Here is a 26,366-nt window from a genome sequence, read left to right on the forward strand (position 1 = left end):
CACGCCCGCTCCCCACAGCCTCCGCTTCCTCCCCGACCCCCCCCCCCCCCCCCCCCCCCCCCCCGCCAAAGGCCCTTTCTCCTCCGGACACTCCACCCCCGCCTGCCTTCTCGGCCCCCGGCCCAAGACAGCAGCGGGAAGTGAAAGTTCCAAGGAGGAGTTGGTGTCCCAGCCTTTTTCCTGGCCAATTCTCCCCTCTCCCGGATCCTCCCGGGCCCCCTCCCGCTCAGCCAGGTTTCTGGTGGCATCCGCACCACGATGAGGGGTGCCTAGCCGCTCAGGCCTGAGGGGCCAGAAGAATTCTCTTCGCCAAACCCTGCGAGCATGTCCACTTGGGGCCCTGGCACCGGGTGGAACGGTCAGCTAGGCCCCAGAGGAGCGAAGGCGTCAGTCCTGGGGAGCAGCTACCCTCTCCCGCGATCCTGAGGGAGCGCTGGACCAGGCCGCTCGGTGCCTGGTACCGAAGCCTGGAAGTGTCCGCGGGGACCATGCAGAAGATGACCGGGCAGGGGGCGCCGGCATCCCCCGACCTTCCCTCTCAACTCCATCGCCCAGTCGCCGAGCCCTCGGCCCGTGACAACAGACCAGGGCGGGCTGCGCTCTGGTCGGGGTCTCCCAGGGTCTCCGGCCGACCCCAGTACCCCGCTGCCTCCCGACTTCCCTGCGCCTCCTCCCAGTCCTCCCCCCTGCCCACTCCCGGCCGGGTACTCACCTGTATCTGGGAGCGGCCGGGAGGGCAGAGGGCTGCCCGCGCCCAGGAGTCCCAGGGCCCAGAGCAGCGCCAGCCGCATGGCAGCGGCGCCCGGGGCCGGGCGAGGGCAGCAGGTGCTGGGCCGAGCGCCGAAGAGCCGCGGCCGCCGGGTCTGCTTCGCGCACCCCGCCGCCCTGCGCTGCCACCAGGCTCCTCCCCGCCCCGCCCTCTCCCACCCGGTCCCGAGCCAGGCTCCGCCTCCGCCTCGACTCCGCCCCCGGGAAGGCCCCGCCCCCGTCGCGCGCCGGGTCCTAAAGAGGTGAGGACCCAGCCCCCGACTGCGATTAGCCGTACGCTGCTCTCCTACGCCGCTTTCCTGCTACTGTGCAGGTTGGCAGCCGATGTCCGGTCCGACCGGCTTGGGCGTAGCTCCTCTCCCTGGCTCCGGCTCCCGACCCCTTCCTAGCTGCTTCGTTGCCCGCCCGCCTCACATCCGCGCCCCGGATCTGCGGGGATCAGGCGGGCCAGGCAGCGCCGGGCTCACCATCCCGTACCAGACCCCTGCGAAGCGCGGGCAGCAGGAGTGTACAAGGCATTTTATTAAACAGGAAGGAGCCGGGTGGGAGAACGAGCAGGACGCCTCTTCACTCCGCGTAGGTAGCGTCATCGTTGCTGTCGCTGTAGGCGGAGGAAGAGAGCTCCTCGCGGGGTGTGCAGACTGGGCACCGCTGCCGCATGTCATCCCAGCACGACCGGCAGTACACGGCCCCGCAGTCAGGCGTCGGGCACACGTAGGACTCCGGCCTTTCGGGTGCCTGGCACACCACGCAGCGCCGGCGAAGCCAGCGGCGCAAGAAGGGGCAGCGGCGGTGCAGGATATCCACCAGGCGGTGGCGCTGTTGGGAGGCGAGGAGAGTTTAGAGCCAGTTGGGGAGTGAGGCTGGAAAGAAGGGGTACCAGGGGAACTGGACAGCGCTTCTTGTTTGAAGTCTAAAGACCTGACAATGCCCACATGTTGGAGGAAGCGGGATTGGGGAAAGAAGACCCTTGGAGGGCAAGGGTGCTATGGAAGTGGGTCCTGGAGAGCCTTCCTCCCCACTCCGTGATGGAGAGGGGGAGGATGCAGCCTGGACTCTCTCAGCCAGCAACAGCAATAACCATCACTTGCACTTTCCCGTAACTTTTTTTTTTTTTTTAAAGATTGGCACCTGAGCTAACAACTGTTGCCAATCTATTTTTTTCTTTCTGCTTTTTCTCTCCAAATCCCCCCAGTACATCGTTGTATGTTTTAGTTGTGGGTCCTTCTAGTTGTGGCACGTGGGACCCGCCTCAAGTGGCCTGATTAGTGGTGCCCTGTCGGCGCCCAGGATCTGAACCAGCGAAACCCTGGGCCGCAGCAGCGGAGTGCCCGAACTTAACCCCTCGGCCATGGGCCGGCCCCTCTTTTTTTTTAAAAGCTCTTTTGGTGAGGAAGATTGGCCCTGAGCTAATATCTGTTGCCAATCTTCTTCTTCTTTTTCTTTCTTTTTTTTTTTCTCTCCCCAAAGCCCCAGTGCAAGGTTGTATATCCTGGCTGTAGGTCATTCTAGTTTTTCTATGTGGAGTCCCGCCACAGCATGGCTTGACCAGCGGTGTGTATGTCCGCGCCCAGGAGATGAACCAGTGAACCCCAGCCACCAAAGTGGAGCAGGCGTCAACTTAACCACTTGCAAAGGAGCTGGCCCCCCCCATAAATCTTATTTGATTCTAACGGTGGGGCTGAGAAGTGAGTAGGGTAGATAAGACTGTCACCATTGTGTTCCCCACTTAACAGATGAGAAAGGTGAATCTCATAAAGGTTAAGTGACTTTCCCAAAGGCACACAGTAAGCAATCAAACCTGGATGGACCCAGGTACCCTGGTTCCAAATCATAAGCCTGGTTCATTATGTATACTCCCCCCTCTCCAAACCATTACCAGGAATTCTCCACAGGCCACATTATCAGGTCACTCTTTGCTCGGGAAACTCCAGGGGCCCCACTGCCTACTAGACAAAGGTAGAACTCCTGAGCTAGGCCTTCAATCTAGTCCCTTTCTAGCCTCACCTCCAGCTTACCCCTTCTGGAACTTTGCATCTTCTGTGCGAGTTTCACCTTAGACTAGTCATGGCACTGACATTCCCTTTAGACTCTGAATCTTTGCACGTTCTGTTCCCTTACCTTGGAATGAATGCCTTTCACATTTCTATCTGCCCATCAAAATCCTGTTTACTTCAGGACTGGGTCATGGAATCACAGTATGTTCATTTTTCCATCATTCAGCCCCTATTGTGTGTCATGGGGGAATCTAGGCACTGGAGGAAAAAGTTAAGCAAACACAGTCTCTCACTTTTATGAGCTTTGTTAGGGCTGATTAAATAAGAATGGCTGCCACTCATTGTTTTTTTTATAATGTTGAGCCCTGTACTAAGAAACTGTAAGTAAATTAACTCAATTCAAACAATAAGCATATAAGGCAGATATTGTTATATCACCATCTCTTTTTCAGGTGAGAAAATTGATGCTTGGAGAGGCGATCACTTGCCTAGGGTCACACAACGACAACTAACACGTGTCTAGAGGTGGCTATGTGCCTGCAGCAAGAGAGTGAAACATATAATCCTTACAACAACCAGATGGAATAGTTAACTCTATTTTATAGAAGGGGAAAGCCAAGGTGTGGCATTTAAGTAAGCACTCAAGGTCACACAGTTGTCGTAGTAATAAGGGGAGGGGCCAGAATTCAAACCCTGGCCCTCGGCATCAGAGCCCCCTGCCTGACCACCATTCTATTACTGATCTCTAATGGGCAGGCCTTACAGACCCATCCAACCTCCCTGTTATTCAGAGGGAAAAACTGAGGTCTAGTGAGGACCGTGGCCGAGGTCACACAGCTTAATGAGGGTGTGGATTAGAACCTAGTTCTTCTGACTCCGTGCTCTTTCCATATACCACATACCCCCTCAGGAGGCCTCCCTTACCCCCAGCCCACCTGCCTCCCCCCACCTGAACTGCACTGAGCTTCTGTCTGCAGCCCTCTCAGTAGAATCTGTGACTTTGCCGTGGGTCCCTCGTTTCTGATGAACCCCTCTTGCTTTCCTTTGACCAGACTGGATCAAATCTGATTCCCCTTTTCTGCCTGCTTCCAGATGGTCCACTGGGTATCTCAGACTGGGCCGAATCCTGGGGTACAGAGACGGACACAGCGCTGACCTCCAGGACCTGGATGACCGGGGCCCTTGGCCTGCATCATGTCAGAACTCACTGAGCTCCAGTAGGCCTGGGACCTTGGTGGGTGCTGGGGGCACCACCACTGTAGAGAGATGCCCCTCCCCCACAGTTCTCAGACCCAGCCAAGAGCCGCAGGAGCCGAGGCCTGGACTTACTGGAGTCCTCTGCTGTCGTGCCCGCCGCAGGATGGCAGCCCTCCTCAGCTGGGTGAAGGCTGCTCTCTTCCTCAGGAGATCATTGTAGAGGAACAGGATCCGCTTCTTCTCTCGCTGGGCCAGGGAGAGGGGTCAGTGATAGTGACAGTGCTGAGCAGGAAGGATCCCCCAAGGATGGGGTTGCTGGGGAGCTGGCTGGTGTGTGTGCACATGTGTAGGGGTGGGAGGTCAGGGAGGGGCGCACCTTGGGGAAGTAGAAGGCTGCGATGACCCTCCGGAGCCGGTAGCCGAAAGCCTGGAGCAGGCAGAGACACACTAGCAGGCCGATGGGTAGTGCAACCCTCAAGTAGGCCCTGGCATCCAGGCTCACAGGCTGGGGCAGGCAGGCTGGGGGAGGGGGCAGGCCTGTCAGGGGTCTGGCCAGGGCCAGCCAACGGCAGGGCAGCCCTGGGTCGAATTCCCCATCCCAGTGGGACTGCAGGTGAGGTCTCGGATTCCCTCTCTCCTCCTGGCTGCCCCTCACCCTCCAGGGCTGTGCTGTCAATGCCGCAGCTATGAGGCCCATGAGGCTATTTGTTCAACACGGCACAGATGTAGAAAATTTCCATTGTGGCAGAAAGTTCTATTAGACAGCATTGCTCCAGAAGGCTGAGACCCCTGGGCCCCAAGGCCTCAGCCCCTAGCCTCCAGCCCCCTCTGACCCCAGCCTGTCTCCCTCCAATTCTTCAAGTGTGACCTGATGTTTCCTGCTCTGATTTCCCCACCCCAAGCATGCTGACCCCCATCTCACCACACCCAAGGCCCCGTCCCCCGACTCTTTGCCCCCCAGCCCTCGGTTCCTCTGAGCGAAATGGGTAGCATCACTCACGCAGGTTGTTTGATTCCACCACTGTCTCTGAGGAGGTGTTCAGGGCCCCGATGGTTTTCCGAAGAAGCCGGGCAAGCATGGAGTCCCCCCCGACTTTCACCTCTAATTTGTGACTGCCTGAGGCCAGGATAGGAACCGTAAGAGGGGAGAGGGGGTGTCAGGAAAGAGTTGGAGTTAGGGGGATGGGGCAGGATGGGGACAGGATGTGGGGGAGAGATCAAGGCATAGAAAGACTCAGCTGCACAGGCCTTTCCATCCCTTCACTGAATCCTAACCCTCCCTGTCGTAGATATGAAGGGAGGCTGGACGCTGAGGCCCCATGACAGCTGTCAGGTCACAGGGCTGAGATTTGACCCAGGAGGGACTGAGATGCAGAAGGAAGGGACAAAATTGGAAGAATTGGGGTGGGGTGGCTGCACAGGGGTGGGAGTTCTCCAGGGGGTGTCTCTTGGGCCTGGGGCCTGGAGCAGGGTGCAGACGCACTGCGGAAGGAGTACTCCAGGAAGGAGTGGTGGCGGATGGTGTCGAAGATGGAGTAGAGAGCCCAGTCCAGGCCACACAGCACCACCAGCAGCAGCAGAACGGGCAGTGTCTCCACGAGCTCCCTGATCTGCCCAAGGAGCAAGAGGAGTAGAGCTGGGCGGCGCCCCTGCCCTGGCATGGAGCCCTCGGATGCCTTTGCCTTCCACCCCTCAGATCCATGCCTATAGTTGCCTCCAGAGGCCTGCCCCCGACTCCGTCCTCACCACGTTTCTCATTTCTGAGGCCTGGATAGCAGGCTTGAAAGGGAAGATGAGAGTTTTCTCCTCCGCTTTGCGGAATGGCAGCAGAGTCCGTTTGCCCTGGAAAAAACATCCACACAGTGAAGAACACTAGGGGCCCTCTCCCCTTTCCCCTGTGCCCTCCTGGAGCATGAAGCTGCACAGAGCACACAGCAGGGCACTCACCAGCTTCTTCCTGCGTTCATCGATCTGACAGAAGTAGGTGCTGATGTAGATGTTGTCAAAGCGAATGTCTCCATTATAGCTGTCCACGTAGGAGAAGGACCTATGGACGAGGATGTCTCCATCTCCTCCAGGTTCTCTTCACCCACCCCAACCACGGGCTTCCTTGACACACAGTCATTCAACCAACCAACCAACATGCACTGAGCACCACCTGGGTTCTAGAGAAGACTCTGCCCTGCCCTCTGGCAGCCCACAGTCAATGAAAGACATGAACATACACAGCTGAGGAGACAACAGAGGGGAGGAGGGGAGGGAGGGAAGGAGCGAGGTGGGAGTGCATGTGTGTGCATGGGAGGTAGGGGAAGGTTTCCCAGGCGTCGATCTTGCAGGATGAATATCAAGCAGAGGAAACAGCAGGAGCAAAGGCACAGAGACAGGAAACCCCTCAAGGCTGCAGGAATCACCTGATCCCTTATGACTTGTACATTTACCTCTCAAGACCCTGCCTCTTGGCTGAGCCTGCAAAACATCTCCTGGAGGTCAGCTAAAGCCAAACTCATTCCACACCACCATATCCCTTCTCCTCTAACACACCCTTGAGTACAGCCATATTTTCTGTGTGCATGCGTGTGTGCGCATATGTAGCTCTCCTGTGTGTATCTTCCAAAGTCCCGTGTAATACTTCAGTTTCCTGAGGAAAAAATGCTAATTGTTGGAAATGTGTTTAAAACTGTAAAATTATGTGAAATAAGCTCTGTAAACTGTGAAACATGAGTTCCAATGCTATTGGTTCTGGGACCCCGTGAAAATCCACATCTTTGCCTCTAAGAGAGAAATAACTATGAATGCAAAGAAAGACTGTGAGCGCCCCCTTGTGGAGAGACCTACTGCTGCTGTGCGTGGGCCTCTGGAGCCTGGACCCTGCCCTGGCCAGCTCTGCCCGTTCAGCGAGTGACCTCGCCCAGGCTGAAAGCCTGGAAGTGGCTTTTGACTCTTTGCCTCCTTCCTTCCCTCCCCCAGCTGGCTCTGAGACCTGCTGTACCTTCCCCTCCCTCCCTCCCTCTCAGGCCAACTTCCTGCCAGGCCCCACTCCAGCCACGCTCCCTAACCTCTGCTCCACCTTGGCCTCCCTGCCTCCAGCCTGCCCAGTCCATCCTGCAACTGCCCCCAGTTCAGTGCCCTCCTGCAGGGCTTTCCACACTGTTCTGGCCATGCCCTCTTCAGCCCAGTCCTCGACTCTGGCCTCTGCCCTCCACCTCTCACAGATGTCAGGATCCTTGCCCACCAGGACACCCTACCTCTCCTTGACCATGGCTCCCCATCGGCAGCCTTTGAAGCTCAGTTATGGCTCTTGTAGGGGCACCTCCTCAGCTCCCACACCTGTCCGGAGAGCCAGTCCATAGTACAGCCCTTGCTCCATCTCTGTTTGGTGGATGCCTCTCTTGCCTCCTCTAGACCATGAGCTTCTTGAGGGCAGGGGGTATAGCTCATTCTTTGTCTTCCCACAGGGCCCTAGGCGCATACATAACCACTCACTCACAGGCACTCTAGGGGCCACAAACAGGGCCAGACAGAGCAAGAGCCCCTGTGGCTGCCCTTGCCCGGCCCCTGCCCACCTCAGGCATGTGGAGGCGGAGCCAGGAAATAGAGGGTCCAGAGGTCGGCAGGGGAACAGCGAGGCCCAGGGAAGCCCAGCTGGACGCTGGGCTGGGTGGGGTTGAGGACTTTGGTCCAAATGGAGGGAAAGTAGCTGCCAACGCAGCAGGCGGGAGAAAATGAAAGCAGACTTGGACGATAAAAATGGCACAAAGTCAGCGCCAAGGGGAATATGAAGGGCAAGAAAAAAATCAAAAGTCAAAGCTAAAAGTGAAAAAAAAGTCAGCATTGGGATAAAGGCTGGAAGGAGGTAGATAAATGAAGACGGTCACCCTTTTAAGGTGGTGGGAACATGGGTAACGTTTCTTCTGATAAAATGTCCACATTTCCTTTAACTTTGTGTAAACAACGAACCCAACTTTATACAAAGGCCAAGTTAAAGGCACAAGAACATTCACGTTCAGAGCTGGAGGTGGGCTCCACAGCTCTGTTCTTACAGGCTCCCTCAGGGCAGCGCTCCAGTCCAGAATGGGGGAAGGAAGGGGCTTCTGGGGTTAGGGTTTGTGTCTCACGCGCGGAGGACGAGCAGGAAGGTGCAGGAGAGCAGCACGTGCAGCAGCCCCAGGGCCCACTCCAGCTGGGCCTCCTGGCGTCTCACGTAGTCCCGCACCTCGGTGCTCACGTGCTCCCAGCTCGTGTTGAGGCCCAGAATCCCAGCCTGCTTCTCTTGCTGGTGGAGGGCACAGGTGTGGGCTCAGCCTGCTGCAGCCTCATAGGCCCAGACCCAGGCTCTCTGTGGCATCTCTCCCCTGGTGTTCCACTCACGTCCCCCTGCTTTTCCCAGGACCTTCAGGAGGTGCTGCTTCCTTCTGCTCGCCACCCTCCTTGGCACAGTCTTTCTCCCCTACACCTGTAGAGCTGACACCCTCTCACACCTGGCTGACCATTCCATCCCACGGTCAGGTGGATGCATACCACAGGCTTGACACTGTTCCCCTCCCTGTCACCCAACACCGACGCCATTCCCCTCCTGGTCCTCCTCCCTCACACCCAGTCACCTCTCTCCCGTGCCCTCTCACTTGCCCTTCCTCAGGCCCTATTCCCTGTGCCCTCCTCTCGCTCCCTGTCTCCCCCTACCCCACATGTCCCTGCCTCCTACCTTGAGGTCAATAGTGGCTGAAAATTCCCCACTTAGCCCGTGAATAGACTTGTTGAGAGATTCGTAGGTCTGCCCAAAGTTGCCTTCCACTGGGATGCGACTGCGGCACCAGACCTCCATCACTGCTGGGCAGTGGGGCCAGGTCAGGGGCCTCCCCATGCCCCGCTTCCAGGCCTTCCTTCCTGTGATCCTCTCCACCCTGCTTTTTTGTCTCTCTGCCCATGACTTTCTACCACACTGAGTCTTTCCTCTCTCTACTCTCCTTGACTTCTTTTTCCCAGGAACAAGGCCTGATTTTCTTCGTTTTTTCACCTGTCTATAGCAATACCAAATATTAACAATGACAGCCAACAGTTATAGAGCAATTCCCTGTGTGCCAGCTCTGTTACCTGCTTTACATGTCTTATTCCCTTAAATCATCAAAAACTCTAACGGGATAAGTACTATTGCTATGCCCATCTTTGAGAAGAGACCGGAGCTCAGAACCTTGCTGTAAACTTACTCTAGATCACAAAGCCAGTCAGTGGAGGGGCTGGGTTCTGAGGGTGCCACGTCCTCAGAGCCTAACCCCTCCCTGCCTGATTGCTTTCCTACCCCGCACCTACCCAGTGGCCCCCAAGGACTCATCTCCCTGGCCCTGGTGCTCTCCACCCTCCAGCCACTGTGCTGACCCTTAGCAATGCTACAGAAGAACTTGAACTTCATGGGCAGGCAGAGCAGGTGGTTGAGGAGCGGGACCCAGATGCGTTGCATGCAGTGTTTGTGCTTTTGATCAAACCAGCGGCGGCAGCTGAGTACAGCCCGGTTCACCACATCTGTGGGAAGGGGCAAGGGGCGTCTGAGGTCTGCACACGCTGACTTGGAGCCCCAGCCCCGGGCCAGCCCCACCCTGCCCCGCCCAGGGACACCCCTCACAGGAGCAACGCAGCTTGGTCTTCAGCTCATACATCTTCTGTGTAGAGAGGTGGTGTCTGGAGGCTGCAGCTCGGTAAGTCTCTGCGCCTTGGGCTGTCTCCTCTGAGTCCACAGCATCCTCAGGTGTGTAGCCAGCCTCACTATTTACCTGGGTGTCCAGGTCCTCAAAGGAGCTGGAGATGTTTTGAGTCTCAGCTTTCAGTGAATCTTTGCTGCTCTAGGGTTGGGGGTTAGGGGAAGGAAGGTGGATCAGGGATGGTTCTGCTGACCCAGAGCCTGTCCTCCCGCCATCAGCCAAGCTTTGGGCTCTTCCCTCAGGCCTATAGGGAGCCCAGGCCTTGAGATGCCCCCTCACCTCCAATTCTCCATGGTTCACGGTCCTTGGGAGCCCTCTCCTCTCCCCCGTTGCCCGTGCTCTGCTCACCTCCCAGGCTCCCAGCTCCTCCTCAGGCCTCTGGTCCCAGATCCTCGCTAGTCAAGGAAGGGTTCCCCAGGCCCTTGGACTTCACCCCTCATCACGAATCTCTTAGACAACTATGCCATCTCACTGTCCCCGACTCCAGTCCCCTCAGCGCCCATCTCCCCAACTACTTGACTCCGCAGTCCTCCCAAACCCCCAACCTCCAGTCCTCCAATACCCAATTCCTGAATCCCCTGGTCCTTAAAGCTTCCTGACTCCTCAGGGCCAAGGCCCCCAATTTCCTGACATTCTAGTTCAGCTGCCCAGGCCTACTCAGGTGTTTGGAACTGTCTGTGGGGCGTGTCCCAATGTCTGAGGGCGGGGGCTCTTCTGGCATTTAGTGCCTACGGACCAGAGCACACCCTACAATGTTTGGGGATAGTCCTGCAAAAAATGCCAGTAGTATCCCCATTGGGAAACTATACATCTAGAGTCATAGCTCCCAGCTCATCATCGAGGCTCCCTGGGGAGAGGGTCCCCTTGGCCCTGCCCTTGCAGGGTCCTGACCAGCAGGTCCTTGAACACTGCCCGCAGCGGGGCTGTGGAAATGCGCCAGGCCGCTCGCGTGTTGTTGATCTGCAGCTCCACGGTGCAGCCCAGCGATGCTATCACCTCGTTGAGGTTGTGCCGCAGGTTGGCCACTGGTCCTGGGGGAAGATGCCCTGGTGAATCGTCTCCTTCTAGAGCTAATTAACTTTCCTAAGCCCACCCCTACCTCCTGCTCTGTGTGCAGTGACCACCTTCTAGAACCGTACAATGATAGGGCCCAGAAGCTTATGAGAGGTTGTCTCATTCAACCTCTGATTTTTTTTGCCTGTGTAAACTGAGGAGGCCCAGAGATGTGGAGGAACTCTCTGAGGGACACACAGCAAGTTGGAGGGGCTGGGATTAGACTCCCACTCTTTCTCCTTCACTGGGCCTGGCTCTCATTGGGTGGCCCACCCAGGGCCACTGCTTCAGTGTCACTAACTGGGACCCAGGGGCACACACTCACCCTCATAGATGGCAGCCAAGGCATATCCCAGCACGAAGAGTCTGCCCTCTTTGCCCAGCATCTTGGGTACTAGCAGGAGGCTGGCGCAGCGGATGTGAGGGGAGGTCCCCCAGCCCACGGCCCCCAAGCCTGTCAGGAGAGCCCAGGAGGTGGGGAGCCAGAGTGAGGAAGCTGCCCCACCCACCAGGTTTCCCGGATCCCCCACTCCCCGCAACTGCCTTCTAGAACCATCACCTTACTGCCCTTGTCCCCATTTGTACAGACTCTGATAGGCCTTCTAGGCCACTCATTCATTCATTTACTCAACAGCCATTTGCAGAGGTCAGCTGTGTAGCAGTCTCTGGAGGGACTTGGAGAGATGGCTACAGAGTGAAAAGCCATGGTACGTGATTGACTTTGTGTGTGTATCTGAGTGTGTGTTTTTGTTACGGAAGGCGGCCAACACTTCCCATTTCCAGGCTGGACTCACACTTACCCTAGGTGCTGAGGGGGCAGAGAGCAAGAAAAACATTCTGGAAACAGGCAGTGGCTCAGAGCAGTGAGAAGAGAGGTCAGCGCCACCTCCGTACCCCGAGCTCTGACGCCCACAGCACTCACGGCCTCTGCCCCTAATTTAGCCCTCCAGCGCGTACCTCCTGGTCTGTTTTAGCAGTTTCACATGTGTCTCCCTGTGGTCTCTGTGAGGAGACAGTGAGCTCCTTGAAGCTCATAATCCAGGGAGAGAGACAGACAAGTAAACAAATGACTACAGCACGAAGTGTGAAGGGCACAAGGGAGGTGCTTATGAAGCGCTGTGGGAGCCGAAGAGGGAGTGGGCATTTCTGCAGGGAGGGGTGGGGCCGCAAAGGCTGGACAAAGCAGATGATGTGTCAGCTGGGCCTGGAGGATGAGTAAGTGTTGTTAGGAGGCACCAACGACATTCCAGGCCAAAGGAACAGCATACTGGTCAAGGAACCTAGAAGATTCCTGTGTTGATAGAGTGTCCGCCCAAGGATCCCCAAAGCAAATCCCAAGTCCTTCCACTTCCCTCCATCTCCACTGCCCTCACGGAGGCCCCATCACCTCTCACTGGGACTAACTAGTCTCCTGCTTCCTCTCTTGCTAACTTATGCTTCAGTTTTCACAAGGCAGCCAGAGTGATCTTGTCAAAACATAGATCAGATCATGTCCCTTCTCTGCTTCCGACCTTCCAGTGACTTTCTACCACACTTGGAATCAAACCCAAAATCCCTGGACCTGGTCTCCAGACCCGCGGGATCTGGCCCCTGCCTACCTTCTGAGATGATCTCATGGCACTCAGCCCCTCACCCACCATGTCTGCCCACATAGGCATAGTAGCTGTTCCTGGAACATGCCAAGCTCATTCCTCCCCCTAGATCTTTGCCCTAGCTGCTCCCCCTGCCAGGAGCACTCCTCCTCCTTTTCCTCACCTGGCTGGCTCCACCTAGCCATACAGGTTTGCTGCAAACCCTGTCTGGTGCCACCCAACAGTTTGTTCTCCCTTCTTCCTTGCTAACACAACTTGGGTTTTGTTCAAGGGCAGCAGCCTGTCCCTGCCCCGGCCCCTGGGGGTAAATCTGGATCTGTCTAAGCCAATAATGGTAGAACAGGACATTGAAAGGGGCTTGTTCCACGGTCTCGGCCTTTTGGCCAAAGACTCAAGCTGAGGATGATAGCTGACAGAGAGTTGCTCTACATTCTAAAGAGAGCCCCCTGGAGCCACAGATAACCTCTCTGGGCTTATCAAAGAGCAAAACTAGTCTCTCCCTCCTCCACCCCAACCAGTCTATAGAAAGACAAGAGCAGAAATCTAAATTTTCTGGAAGGAGAGAGAAGGGGTTGGAGTAGGTGGACATGGGAGAAGAGTCCAGGGAGAGGATGGGTGTCCCCTTCCCCGTGTCAGATGAGAGACTCCACAGAGAACGCTTCAGAGACTGGTGCTGCAGGAAGGGGATGCTAGCTCATGTGTCCCGCCCCTCCACCCAGGGTCAGACTCCTGCTGAGTCGCAGAACCTGGTAGGGCCACTCCAGAGCTACCACTGGAGCGCAGAATGGAGGAGAGTTCACGGGAGTGCTCAGCAAGGCCTCTCTGGGCGTGTGGGGAGCGGTACTGGCTTCTCATCACAGCAGGGGAGAGGGCAGCGCGAGGTAGCCTGCTGTCCCGGCTTGGCAGGGCAAGGATGTGTGCATGTCCTCTGGGACAAGTGGACGTTTTGGAGGGCAGCAGGCCTCAAGCTATCTGTGAAGTTCTCCAGCCAAGAGGGCAGCCTGCTTTGGGGGAGGGATCCAAAAGTAAGAGGCTGTGGGTGGTCTGCAGGCGCTTCGGGAGCTTCATTCGAGGGCAGCCAAATAGAACTGCCTTCGGCAGGAAACTGGGCTGTGTAAGGTCCACACAGAGCTTCCAAGGAGACCATAAAAGGGCCCCCTGAGATAGCCAGGGTGTGAGCACTTGCCACACAGAGGCAGTGGGATTATAACAGTATCAGTGACTTCAGACTTTTGTCCCTTTTCCTCTAATTCTTCTAATTCCCTTTTCTGACATCAGAAGAACCAGAAGGGGAAGGAAGTGGAGAAAAAAGAGAAAGAACAGGCCGTGCCCCCTTCTCCACAGCAGGACCCTATGCCAGGGATCAGGCCTGAGCTGGGGGACCCGGGGTAACAGGAGGGAGGATGACTGAGAATGGACGTGAGGTTGAAATTTTGATGTAGTCTGGATGAGACGTTTTAAACCCTAAAAATAGTCATAATTACTGAAGCAGGATTAGGTCTTCCAAATGAAAATAACCAGGCAGCCAAGGGTTTGAGTGAAAGGTCATCAATGGGAGAACAGGTTTGAAAGGTCAGAGAGAAAGTAGTTTCCTGTTGGTATCCCACAGAGGTTAGTTCATTCAATAAACCGGTGATGGTGCCAGTTCCATGCCCCTTGCCTGGGAGAGGTTTCGGAAAGGGCAGGTGCTGGTTTCTGACCAAAGAGATGTGAGGGCAAGTTGGCTGGGGGGATTACAGGAAAGTTTTTCTTGTTCTTAAAAGAGACATGAGGAAGGAATGTTCTGGTCTTTTGACATTGTTGTATGAAGATGTAATGCCTGGATTTGCTGCAGCCACTTCATGACCTGAAGAGGAGTGGTTGACAGGCCAAAGATGGCAGAGAAAAAAGACAAAAGGAATCTGGGTCCTTGGTGGGTTTACCAAGCTGCTGAATTATCCAAACTCCAAAACCATTCTACCTTGAAACTTGTTATATGAGATAATAAACTTTCTGTATGGTTAAACTACTTTTAGGTGGGGTTTCTGTTCTTGCAGCCCAGTACCTCCTGATAGAAGGTCTCCATTCAAACGTCACCTTCTCTGAGAAGCCTTCCCTGATTACTCAAAGCTAGGGTAACTCCCCAGCCCCTTTTGATCACATCCTGGTTGACTTTTTTCATACTGTTTGTCATCATCAGAAATGCTCCTGTTTACTTTTTGTTCATTTATTATCTAGCTCTCTCCACTAGAATGTAAACTCTAAAAGAGAAGGTAAACTCCAAAAGAACTGGGTGCTTGCCAGCCTCGTTCACTGCTAAATCCTCAGCAGGTGCTCAATTAGTGCTGAATGAATGAATGAATGAATGAATGAATGAATTGAACTGAATTTATGAGGAAGAGCAGGAAGCAATGCCAGAGAGGTTAGGAGAGATGGGGATTATGAAGGGTCGTGGGGTTTGGACTATATCATGCAGGTAACAGGAAGTCCTTCAGACTGGGAGACCCTAGAGGGCAAGGACTGTGTCTTCCATAGACGGGGGGCCTCTCCCCTCTGGATCTCCTTTCAAAGCCCGAGACGAGGCAGAGGCCACGAGGGATACTTAGGTACAGAAGAAACAAGCCCAGACTCCTTCCTGGGCACCCAGGACTGGGCCATGTTCCACGGGCCTCTTGAGTGTCCCTGTTCTTAGGCTGGCACTAACCCACCAAGCTGTACAACATCACCATCTTCTCTTCTTCATAGATGTTCATAGGGTTCACCAGCAGCTGAAAGAGACCTAAGGGCACAGGGTCAAGCCAAAGGTCAAAAGATGGGTCCCACCCCTGATCTCTGCTCCCCATTTACCTATGGCCAGGAGCCCCCCGGTGCCTGCCCCCAGCAGGAAAGCAGTGACTGGAAACTCGCCCGGCTGGCGCCACAGGAATCGGCTACAGGAGATGGGTAGCCCCCAGCTCAGGAGCCTCTGCACCGCTGAGGGGTCAAACAGTTTAGCCCAGCAGAGCCAACAGCCCACTCTTCTGGCTGGGACGCGGTTCATTAGGATTAGGGGCATGAAGAGGGGTAGACGCTGGGGGAACCTGGATGAGGGTGGCAGGAACTTGGGGGATCCTGAAGGAGGATGAGGGGCAGATGCGAGGGAGATAAGAAAGGGCTAGGCTGGAGGAGGGCACTGGATGAGAGGGGTGGAGGCTGGGAGATGCTGGGAAGGGGCGGGGTCTCTGGTGACTGACTCACTGGTATGGGGTAGTTTCCTCCTTTGCCCCTTTGCTCCATTCTGATGAGATCTGATGCCCATAAGTCTGCTCTGGGCAACCCTGTCTCATCCCAGAAGTCTCCTCAAGGATGTCTTTGGACGTGAGATTCTGCTCTGTCTCCTCTGCTTCACCCACAGCCGTCTGAGCTCTGTGTCTTTCAATCCCTCTGCTCTGAGATGTGGGGAAGGAGATTAGAGACCTACCTAACCCTTCCCCAGTCTTTGCTACTGGGTCAGGAATTCCAAGATATACACAGTAATAGCCCTTCGGAACCTCAGAATGTGGTGAGAAATTCCAGGACCCTTGAAGAGCCACAGAACCCCGGGGGCATCTCCTGGAGACAGGCAGACATTTGGTCTCAGCAGCTATGGCCAAAATCATGAAGGATGTTGTGCGCCCCTCGGGGGCTGAGGAGCCAAGCATGGCGCGGGCTGTGGTCCGCAGCGTGGGGGGCTTCACCCTGGGCTTGTCCTTAGCCACGGCCTATGGGCTCCTGGAGCTGCTGGTGGAAGGGCACAGCCCCTGGGGCTGCCTGGTGGGCACCTTCACTTTGGCTGCCTTCCTTAGCCTGGGCATGGGATTCTCCCGCCAGGTCCGAGTCACAGTCCTCCTGCTACTGCCCCAGGCCTTCTCCAGTGAGCCTGGCACCCAGAGGGGGCGGGCAGGGGCTGGGGCAGAAGGGATCTTGGGGGAGGGGGCAGGACGAGGGAAATATTCTTAAGGCTTCTCTGAGTGACTTACATGCTGCCATGTGCAAGCCTGGGTCCTGGTTCTGATGGCGTTGTCTCCCCCAGAGCAGGGCCGGGCACTGCTGTTGGTGGTTGCCTTTGGGTTGGTGCTGCAAGGACCTTGTGCCAACACCCTGCGCAACTTCACCCGGGCCAGTGAGGCGGTGGCCTGTGGGGCAGAACTGGCCCTGAACCAGACGGCCGAAATGCTGGAGCGGGCCAAGCAGCCCCTTGTCAGTAAGGCCCCCCCCATCTCCCGCTGACCCTCATGTCCCCCTTGTCCTGCATGTTCTACAGTCCTCTGGCTTCATTCCTCTCTGCTGGCACTGGGCCCCAACTTCAAAGCACCTGGTTAGACCCCTTTATCCTTGCTCTCTGGCCTGCTCCACTGCCCGATGAACTGTCTCCCAGACCCAAGCTCCCAGCTTCCCACCTCCTGGGTGGCAGCCCCTTCTCCACTCCCTGCCCCAGCGCCTAGAGGAGGAGACCCCCACAATCCCCCTGTCCCCTGCCTCTCAGGTGCCCTCAACAAGATTAAAGCCATTGCCCAGAAGGCCAAAGAGGTGGCTGACGGGGTCCGCAAGTTCTTTCGGTCAATCATGGATGGCGTGAAGCACGTAGGTCAGCACATTAGCACGTCTGTTTTTGGGGGAACAAAATTCACCCAGTCTGCTCACTCTCATCTCTGTCCAGGACTTTTTGGGCCCGTCCTGGGTGCTGACTAGTCCCCACGGGACACGGCACAGCCAGGCCCCTGACCAGGCCTCTCCAGCTGTGGGTGCTGTCCTGATGTTCCCCAACCCCCTGAGAAGATGCTGCAGAACTCCAGCCCTGGGTACCAGCCCCACAGCTGTCCCCAGCCAGGGCCCTGCGGAACGTGTGGTACTGGCTCCTGCACATCGGCGACGTGTGCAACGCCGAGCTGGGAAACCCTTACTTGAAGTGTGCCCGGGTCTTTGATGATGCCAAAGACAACTGCATGAAGGTCATACCACAAGCCTACCACCTGTGTTACGTGCTCATGCCCTTCAAGCTGGTGCTCTGTGGACTCGCCAGTGGTGAGAAAGCCAGGGGCTCGCTGGCAGGACTGGGGACCTGGCAAATGTATGGGTCAGTTGGGAAGGTGGACCCAGGGGACCAATAGGAAGTAATGAATATGGGACCAATAAGGATGCTGGGCCCAGTATGGGGTGGCAGGGAGACAGGGAGGAACCAATGTGGGGGTTGGGTAATAGGGAGAAGCCAAAAGGTTTTGAGCCAATGTAGAGGCCAGTAGGAAAAGCGAAAAATCAAGAGGTCCCTGTGAGAATGAGGTCCCTGGAGGTGGGAGAGGCAGGCTGCATCTCTCTGCCTCTCCTGACACTCAGCATCTGGCTCACAGCGGTTCAAGTGTTCTGCGTCATCCCCAAGTACATCCAACCCTTCCTGCGCAAGACCATTGGCACCCGTGAGTGATCCCCTCCCAGCCCTGCGTGCTGTGCTTCTGGGCGGTCTCCCTCCTTCATCCTCGCATGGCCATTGCCATCCCCGGAGTGTTTGCAGCCCATGGATGAGAATGCAGGAGCAAGAAAGGACCTCAGGAGGTTACCCGGGCCAAATGTCCATGCTGTACAAATTAGGAGATTGAGGCTTAGCAAAGGGGAGGCGCCTCACCAAAACTTGACTTTAGAGCAGGAGCTGGGGAGAGAACCAGGGCCTCCTGCCCCAGGGTGGCTCATTGAGGTCTTTCATTATGGAGGGTAATTCTGGGGCTGGGCGTGCAGTGGCCATGGCACAGATTGTGGAGGCTTTGACCCCTCCTCAGTCCACCATAAGTCCAGACGCTGGGGGTTCCTGGCTGGTCTGTGAGCTGTGCGACCCCTGGGCTGTGCCGAGGCCCTTCCCAGGTGCAGCTCTGCTCCCTCCTAACTCTCCTTGCTCACCTCTCCTTGGGATCTGCTGGCCCCAGCTGTGATGAAGTTGATTAACCGGGTGCGTCAAGAGTTTGAGTTCAATGTGACAGCCACTCACCACTTCTCTGTGGACCTCAATGCCTCTCGGAGCCTGTCCCAGGTAGCTCTGGACCTCCACGAGGCTGTCAGCATGAAGCTGTACCGTGTCCGTGAGGCCCTGGCTCTGATGGGCTACACCACACCTCTGCTGCTCACTCTGCTCTACCTCCAGTGAGCGGCTGCAGGGCGGGTCTGGGGAGTGGGGCGCGAGGGCTGCTGGGGGCCAGCTCATCCCCACATTATCCTGGGAGGCTAGAATTTGAGGGCAGGGTGGGGAGGCTGCTGCCCTCTGGGGTCTGGACATGGGTGCTGAGAGGCCTCACGTGCGCTCCACCAGAGCCCTGTTTTACCGGTACTGTTACCTGAACTGGGACCATTACGACAACATCTACATCACCAGCCGCTTCATGCACATGGAAGCCGTCCGCTCCATGGCGGGATTGCCCACAGTGCTGCCGCTTAGTGCCCACGAGGCCAGACACTACATCCAGCCGGGTGAGGGCCAGAGCACGGGGGGATGGGGACCCTGAGGCAGGCCAGGGCTTCCCCCAACTCCACTGTCCTAACCCTACGCCCCATGCACAGGCCTGGATTGGGGCAGGACCAGAGAGAGAGACAGCCCAGAGCTAAAGGAAATTTCAGGCTAGGGGGAGACACAGTCCTGTCCTTGGGGAGCCGTCAGTCTGGGGAAAGTAGGGCCCCTCGCAGCAGCATGCAGAGAGAGTGAGTCAGGGGAGGGAAGGTTGGGTGGGGAGTGGATATGGAGTAAGGGAAGTGAAGATGGGAAAGCTTTCAGGGGTGGGGGACAGGAGGTGTGAATGTGCCAATACAGAGGAGTTGCAGCCTAGGGGGACTGTCTGTGAGGCGGGGCCCCAATAAGAGGATCAGGGATGCCCCAGGAGGGAGGGTTCCTGGAGACTGGAAATGGGCCACTGGGCCTAGGTGGAGATGCTGGGCCTCCACCTCTGGCCCTGGAGCCCCTGCCCATGAAGAGGGCTTCCCACCTTTGCCCAGGGGTCCTCACAGCTTCCACATCTTCCAGATAAGCAAACAGGCCCCGCCTCAATCAGGGGGTCAAAACCAATGGGAGAAATGGGGAGCATCCTCCTGACCATCACTCCTCCACACAGGCTCCATCTTCCTGTCCCGGTGGGAGCAAATTTTTTACATCATGGCAACCTTCAACCTTATTCGGCACCTCCTCCTGGTGCTGCTCCTGGTCTTCCTGGACTATGCTGTTTTCTGGGTGCTCGACCTAGCCCGGCACCAGCTGCAGGGCGAGATCGTGGCCCGCAGTGAGCACCTCCACCTCCCCCAGCCCGCCCAGCTGCAGCCCCCTCGGTCTGCTCCTGCATCCTCCCCATCCTCCCCATCATCCCCAATCCTGGGAGATTGCCTGAATGTCCCCATGTCACTGTTACTCACCAGCCCCTGACTTTGCCCCTCTTCCAAGTCTGTCCTCTGCCTGGTAACCCCTGAGTCCAGTTCAAGGTTATACCATTACAGAGTAGTTAAAAACACAAGTTCTAGAGTCAGACTGGCCTGGGTTCAAACCCTAGCTCTGTCCTTTACCAGGTGGTGACCTTGAGCACGTTCTGTAACCTCCCAGAGTTTCTGTGTCCTCATCTGAACAATGGAATATAAATGGTAGCAACCTGGGGCCAGTCCCATGGTGTAGTGGATAAGTCTGGCAGCTCCGATTCAGCTGCCCGGGTTCAGATCCCAGGCATGGACCTACACCACTTGTCAGCTATGCTGTGGCGGCAACCTACATATAAAGTGGAGGAAGATTGCCACAGATGTTAGCTCAGGGCTAATCTTCCTCAAGCAAAAAAGGAAAGAAAAGAAGATGATTAGCAACAGATGTTAACTCAGGGTGAATCTTTCTCAACAACAATAACAACAACAAAAAAAGAGTGGTAGCAACGTCTCTGGGTTGCTCTGAGGAGAAAATGAGACTATGTGTGCTCAGTACATGGTAGACCATTGATTGAGAGCATGCCACGAACTGCAGAATTAAACTAATCCTGTGTACCAGAGGTGCAACAGAAAAAGCAAAACAAAATACCCAAACATTCAATAACTCACTTAGCCCAGTGCCTGCTACAGCCAGTGCTTAGCAAATGCTTTAAAATAAATGCTTCCGGGTGGTTGTGGAGACAGGGGATGGACTAGCTGACCGTTAAGGTCAGCTCATATCTGGTGGCCTGGGCAGGCAGACCAGACACCAGGGCCAGCCAGCTCTGGACCATGGAGCCAGTCCCAGGAGCCAGTGGCTGAGGTTAGGCTCTGGGGCACCATGGGGGTGCCTGGGGCATCAAAAGCCCCCGGCTGAGGTCTTGGGGCTATTCCTATAACCTGCACTGCTCCACTCTCCGCCATCCAGAAGGTGGCCTCCCCTGCTTGGAGGAGTGGGCAACTGCACGGGCATCCGTCACCCAGTGTCTCTGTTGCCAGGCCCTGTGTTAGTATCCATAACCGTGGAAGGCACCGGCTATACTGGGAAGATTTACCGTGACCTGGTGTCGGCATTTGATGTCCTGCAGCAAGGCAACATCAGTATCTTGTCCCGGCGCTGCCTCCTGCATCCCTCGGAGCCTGACCCCACTGGTTACATACTCATCGGTATCCACCACACCCCTGAGGGTGCTGGGGGGATAGACACTATTCGGGGCACAAGGGGCGCTGAGCGGGTGTGTGGCTGACACCTTGTGCCCACCGGCAGTGGTTTACTGTGCCTGCTGTGCCCCCAGGCACCATGTATGGCCTATGCTTCTTTGTCACTCTGTTTGGCAACTATGTCAGTCGGCTGCGGCGGGTCATCTGTGCCTCCTACTACCCATTGCGGGAGCAGGTGAGGGGTCCACAACCAGTCCCTGTCCCGCTCCCCAGGGTGCTAAGCTCGTGACTGTCTGTCTTGGTTTGGGGGAGCTTAGAGTCTTTCAGCACCCCAGCCCTCTCTCCTCTGTCTGAACCTAAAGCAAATGACCTGGACTGTTGGTCTCCGGACCCCATATGCAGCTGGGAGAAATGGTGCCTCCTAGGGCAGGGCTTCCTGAGACAGAGCTTGCCTCCAAAGTTTTGTTAAAGCCATGGGGGGCTGAGGCCGTGTTGGCATGTTGAAGTGTGAATGGAAACTCGCTAGTTTACTCATTTACAAATCGTTGACTGAGCATCTGCCGTATGCCAGTCACTGTGCTGGCCTCAAGGATGCTGAGACGAGCCAGACACAGCCTGGAGCTTAGCATCTCGAGACAGGCCAGGCAGACTTTGAAAAAGACATTTTAGGGGCCGGCCCCATGGCACAGTGGTTAAGTACGCATGTTCTGCTTCGGCAGCCCGGGGTTCACCGGTTCGGATCCCGGGTGCAGACATGGCACCACTTGGCACACCATGCTGTGGCAGACATCCCACATATAAAGTAGAGGAAGATGGGCACAGATTTTAGTTCAGGGCTAGTCTTCCTCAGCAAAAAGAGGAGGATTGGCAGCAGTTAGCTCAGGGCTAATCTTCCTCAAAAAAAAAAAGAACAAGACATTCCAACGAAAAAAGAGTTTTTATTAAAGAATGAATAAAGTGCTATGGAAGCCCAGAGGAGGGAATGAGTAACTCTGCCTAGGCAAGTCCAGAAGGCTTCCCAGAGGAAGGGGCATTTGAGCCACGTCTGGAGGGATCCACAGGAGTCGGACAGAAGGCAAAGGTCGGGAGCAGGGAAGGGTGCACAGGGCACTTCAGGCAGATGAAACAAGACCAAGGGGATGCCATCTCTGACCTCCCCACCACCAGGAGAGGATCACCTACCTCTACAATGTACTTCTGAGCCGCCGAACCAACCTGTTGGCTGCCCTGCATCGAACCGTGAGGCGGCGGGCAGCTGACCAGGGCCACATGAGTGTCCTCCAGGGGCTGGCCATGAGGTGAGCCCACTGTCCTTCCTTATAGGAGTTGGGGCGGGAGGGGACAGAAAAAGCCAAAGGTCAGAATGGATCACTGTCCTAAGTGTCAAGAGATTTGGTTGAAGAGGGGACCCATTCCATGCTATTCGTGCACTGAGGGGGAGAAATTGGGATGAGAATTCTTAGGGGTGGGGAGTAAAGGGAGGAGGAGGACAGGAAACAGGTTGAAGGTTGTTGTTACAGTCAGAGGGATGGAGGTTAGACTGCAGGAAGGCCTATCTGCCATTTGGAGGTTGGTGATGGAGATGGGGGTGGTTAGGCTGGCTGGGCTGGCCTGCTCAGTGTCTGGGACCCCTCTCTTCAGGTGCTCCTGCCTGGCTCCATTTATCAGCCACTTTTGGAAGCCCCAGGCCTACTGCCTGGGCTGCGGGCAGCCCCAGGACGAGGGGGACATGGAGAACTTTGTGTCCTGCAGTACCCCCGGCTGCCAAGGTGAGACTCCTGGGCAGTGTGCGTCTCCCTGCTGGGACTCACCACATCTGCATATGCCAATCAAATGTGGTCCTGCCTTCATGGACTTCTCCCCTACCTCACCTTTTGTACCTCTCCTTCATTACCACGCATGTTCTCATTTACAGGTAGCTCATTGTCTTAATGTTTGCCTTAATTCTCCCATGTGCGAACAGAATTCACATGCAACTGGCAATGCAGCAAATCCCTAGTGTACACTGCTTGACAAGGACGGTCCTCCCAGGGGAGGCAGGGGCTAGAAGCTAGGGAGCACAGTGGGTGGGTGGGTAAGCTCAAGTTCACCTCCTTCCTTCCTGACCTCCTCCAGCTCTCTTCTGCACCACCTGCTTCCGCCTCCTGGACAACACCTGCTCCGTGTGTGCATCTCCTCTCTCCTACCAGGGGAAACTGGACCTGGAGCTGTGAGTCTTCAGTGAGATGGGGTGGCTACAGTCAGTGGGGGCAGTGGGAGCAGCCACCCCTCCCACAGCACCTCTGCAGGCCACTGAGATAGGAGGCTTTTCCAGGGACTCCAGTGACGAGGAGGGCCCCCAGCTATGGCTGGCTGCAATTCGAAAAAAGGACCCTGAGCAAGAGTGGTTACTGCGGCAACGGCTCCAAGAAGAGCTGAACAGGACCGTCTCATCAGAGTCCAGCTCCGAGTCCAGGTGAGCAGAGAGCAGAAGGAGTTGGGGCCTGGGAGGCCCAAGCATGTTCTGTCACATTTACGAAGGGCTTCTTTGGTGTCTGGTCCTCTGCTAGAGCTAGACAGAGATGGAGGCAGGGGTGGGAATGGAGGTTTGCCAAGTGCCTGCTCTGTGTCAGCACCCCTGCCCTGGAGGAGCCCACTGAATGGTGGGAGAGAGTGACATCAAATAGATAAGTGACAGCAGTGTGGAGAGTACCCCAGTCAAGGGGTGAAGCAGGCTCTGGATAGCACAGAGGACAGAACAATCAATTTGGGATGGGGGTATATTAATGACGGCGTCACATAAGAGGTGAAAAAAGAGGTAGGTCTGGAGGCAACCTGGTGGTTTGTTAGGCTAAGGAGCGGAGGAAAGCACTCCAGGGGGAAACCTGTGTGAGTTGGGAGAATCTGAGCCATTCAGGAGGGGAGAGCCTAAAGGAGGGGGTGTGCAAGTGTGTCTGGGTGGAGACCTCAGAGAATCAGTTGGCAGATGAGGTTGGAAGATGGGAGAGGGCCTTACTTGCCGTTTGAAGATCGTCAGTCAGAAAGTGGCATGTTCGAATCTGTCTTTTAGGACAGTAAGCTAGAGGCAGAGCAGAGGATGGGCAGGAAGAGGGAGAGCAGACAGGAAGCTGTCTTAGTTCAGGAGAGGTTGGCGGTGGCCTCAGGACTGAGCTGCTGAGAATGAGCGGGAGTTTATGCTTGGGACTAGGGGGCAGGGTGTTAGGTGAGAGGAGGAACAGGTTCTGGGGAAAGAGGAATGGCCCGGTCCAAGAACTTCAAAGTGTCTGTAGGGCATCCAGCTGGAGATGCCCACAGACAGTTAGAAAGCAGCAGGGCTCTGGGCCGGGGGGTGTATTTTGGGGGTTTGTTGATTTAGAGACTGTAAGAGAGAGAGTGCGCTGACTCATCCTGGCGGAGGGCATGGTGGGAGAGGAGAAGGGGACAGGGACAGAACCTTGAGGGGCTCAGTCACAAACCAAGGATGGAAGAGGCTCAAGAATACAAGAGAGCTAAGCATATCAAATGCCATGAAGTGATCAAGGAAGATGAGGGCTCAAGACTGGCCACTGAATTCGGCGGTTGAGAGATCACTGGAGTGGCTTGTGGGAACAGTTTTCATGGCATTGGGAAGGCCAAAACCAGATCATAATGGGTTGAGGGGTGACTGGGAGAGAAGACTCAAACAGAAACAGGGTACGTGGCTCGGCATCACTGTTACAAGAAGTTTGATAATTCTTTTCTTAAATATAACTGCTGTAGTCAAAAAAAAGCTTGATCGTGAAGGAGAGGGAGTTAGCTTCACACAGCAAGAGAGTAGTTTGAAGGGGACCCAGCACCAAAGGATTTTTCTTTATCCAAGGGTCGGAAGATTTGAGCATTTAGGAGGTGAAAAAGAGAGCACTGAAGAGCGAAGGATGCCGGAGAGATGGGATCTAGGGCCAGGTGGACAGGGTGGCCTTGGATAGGAGTGGCCTCGCCTGTGGCAGGAGGGGAAAGGGTATGTTCCTCTGAGCAGAGTTGAGCCTGCTCCAGTCTGGTGGCCTCAATTTTCTCTGGGGAGTAGGAGGCAAGGTTGCCTGCTGAGAAAGCAAAGAAGGGGGCTGGGAGTGGAAAAAAGTTTCAAGGAGTGGGTGGTGGAGGTTGAAACATCTGCCTTGGGGAATGTGCAAAGAAGCCGAGCGGGGAGGTTAAGGGATTTGCAGGTAGCATGAAAGGCCCAGAGGATGTCGAAAACCATCACCTGTAATGGCTGACTCCAATGTGCATGGTTCTGTGGTTTTCTTGGGCAAGTGTGGTAGCCATGAACAGGATTCGAAGGTTGAAGGCTTTTTTTCTAGGCAGGTCAGGGAAAGGACAAGATGGGGCCAGAATTGGTGTGTCTTCAGTAAGAGTGTCTGAGACGACTGGCCTTGGGGAAGGGAAGGGACTGAGACCCTGGGGGGCAGTCCAGGGTCTGTGTCTCAATGAGGTGCTGGAGCAGGGGCGGTAGCCAGGAGGGACACAGAGAATGGGCCACCACCAGGGAAGAATTCTGCAATAAATCCAGAGAGTGGTGAAGATTGAGAGGGACATCTGAGTGGCAGTGGAGGTACAGGTCATTATGGGCAAGGAGGTCAGGATTGAAAGGCCAGAGAGTTGGATGAATCCTTCACTGAGGAGGCTGCTGGGCCACACAAGCAGCCAGAGTTGGGTACTGGCCCGCTGGATGGGTACGGCAGGGTGTCTGAGAGGCCTGGGGAGACAGCCACAGCCCCAGGGGTACATGTGGCGGCCATGGCAGCCAGAGGCTTTGCAATATGTCATGGGCCAACGGGGTGTGAGAAAGGCAAGCAGCCTCCACCTAAGAGGACTGCAAAGAAAACTGTCCAGTGGGCACATTCCATTGTGAATGGGGCAGTGGAAGTAGTGGTGAGTTGAGAGTTTGAAGGGGAAGTAAAGCTTTATTTTGAGAGGTTCCCGAGGTCTCAGGGAACTTAAAAGCTGGGGTGCCAGAAGTGGTGGCTTGAGCCTCGAGCAGGTATACCAAGGTCGCTACTGGTTCTGCCCTTATTAGCCATGTGGCCTTGGGCAAGTCATTGCCCACTCGTCTCTAAGCATCAGCCTAAAATCGGAAAACATCTACAGCCATGGGCTGGCATGCCTTGGGGGCCTGGGAGAGCAGCAGTGGCTGGTAAATAACAGGAGCCAAATCTGAACAGATGGGGCAAGGGCAGGGGGCAGGAATACACCTGTGAAAACAGAATGTTGGTGATCGGCCCACCTGCTTGCTCTCCTCACTAGTGACCGGGATGAGGAAAAGGGCCCTCAGAAGAGGACCCACAGGCAGCAGCCCCTCCCTGAGGCCAAGTCTGTCAGCATTCCCATGCCTGCTCAGCCCCACTGACCACCTCAGAAGTCCTCTGCCCCCAAAGCAGCCCCTCCCCAGCTTCAGAAGTCCCAGTCCCTCTGTCTCTCATCTCCCTTTCCTCCTGATCTCTCCCACCTACCCCCAAAATAAAGGAACCAAAGGTGGA

General features: G+C 55.9%; 3 protein-coding genes and 1 long non-coding RNA gene across 15 annotated transcripts in view; 2 read left to right on the forward strand and 2 right to left on the reverse strand.

Annotated features, from left to right (window-relative positions):
- The window catches only part of ADAM15 (ADAM metallopeptidase domain 15), a 10,277-nt gene extending 9,336 nt beyond the window's left edge, over positions 1 to 941 (reverse strand). For all 8 annotated transcript variants that reach the window (XR_011536564.1, XR_011536567.1, XR_011536566.1 and 5 more), the window contains exon 1: positions 713 to 941. Coding sequence is in view for 3 of the 8 variants with exons in the window: in XM_070607226.1 (XP_070463327.1) it covers positions 713 to 791 (79 nt within the window). In the remaining 5 variants the exon portion in view is untranslated. The remainder of the gene's footprint in view (positions 1 to 712) is intronic.
- Positions 1 to 6,678, forward strand: part of LOC139081452 (uncharacterized) — a 17,593-nt gene extending 10,915 nt beyond the window's left edge. Inside the window, exon 2 of the long non-coding RNA XR_011536574.1 lies at positions 3,858 to 6,678. This is a non-coding gene — a long non-coding RNA (uncharacterized lncRNA). The remainder of the gene's footprint in view (positions 1 to 3,857) is intronic.
- DCST1 (DC-STAMP domain containing 1) lies at positions 1,273 to 15,812 on the reverse strand. 3 transcript variants are annotated; one of them, XM_008523111.2, is made up of 16 exons: positions 15,517 to 15,812; positions 15,127 to 15,252; positions 14,984 to 15,058; positions 11,034 to 11,162; positions 10,547 to 10,686; positions 9,580 to 9,796; positions 9,336 to 9,479; positions 8,665 to 8,786; positions 8,078 to 8,235; positions 5,910 to 6,009; positions 5,709 to 5,804; positions 5,446 to 5,572; positions 4,963 to 5,079; positions 4,339 to 4,481; positions 4,095 to 4,208; positions 1,273 to 1,587 (listed from the first exon to the last, which is right to left on the reverse strand). In XM_008523111.2, exons 1-16 carry the CDS (start codon positions 15,575 to 15,577, stop codon positions 1,336 to 1,338), a joined length of 2,121 nt encoding a protein of 706 aa, XP_008521333.1. In that variant the 5' UTR covers positions 15,578 to 15,812; the 3' UTR covers positions 1,273 to 1,335. The 3 variants fall into 3 exon arrangements, with proteins under 3 accessions (XP_008521333.1, XP_070463339.1, XP_070463340.1); XM_070607238.1 differs by lacking the exon at positions 15,517 to 15,812 and having other exon boundaries at positions 15,127 to 15,459; XM_070607239.1 differs by lacking the exons at positions 14,984 to 15,058; positions 15,127 to 15,252; positions 15,517 to 15,812 and adding an exon at positions 11,509 to 11,787.
- DCST2 (DC-STAMP domain containing 2) lies at positions 15,799 to 26,366 on the forward strand. Of its 3 annotated transcripts, none has more exons than XM_070607235.1 (15): positions 15,799 to 16,128; positions 16,336 to 16,501; positions 16,784 to 16,885; positions 17,125 to 17,322; positions 17,646 to 17,711; positions 18,213 to 18,426; positions 18,593 to 18,750; positions 19,386 to 19,550; positions 20,713 to 20,880; positions 21,009 to 21,109; positions 22,042 to 22,172; positions 22,516 to 22,643; positions 22,990 to 23,083; positions 23,189 to 23,329; positions 26,134 to 26,366. In XM_070607235.1, exons 1-15 carry the CDS (start codon positions 15,904 to 15,906, stop codon positions 26,234 to 26,236), a joined length of 2,160 nt encoding a protein of 719 aa, XP_070463336.1. In that variant the 5' UTR covers positions 15,799 to 15,903; the 3' UTR covers positions 26,237 to 26,366. The 3 variants fall into 3 exon arrangements, with proteins under 3 accessions (XP_070463336.1, XP_070463338.1, XP_008521332.2); XM_070607237.1 differs by having other exon boundaries at positions 15,799 to 16,071; XM_008523110.2 differs by having other exon boundaries at positions 15,800 to 16,171; positions 16,331 to 16,501.

Source organism: Equus przewalskii, unplaced genomic scaffold (genome assembly GCF_037783145.1).
Source record: "Equus przewalskii isolate Varuska unplaced genomic scaffold, EquPr2 ChrUn-10, whole genome shotgun sequence".
In the NCBI taxonomy this organism is placed as follows: Eukaryota; Metazoa; Chordata; class Mammalia; order Perissodactyla; family Equidae; genus Equus; species Equus przewalskii.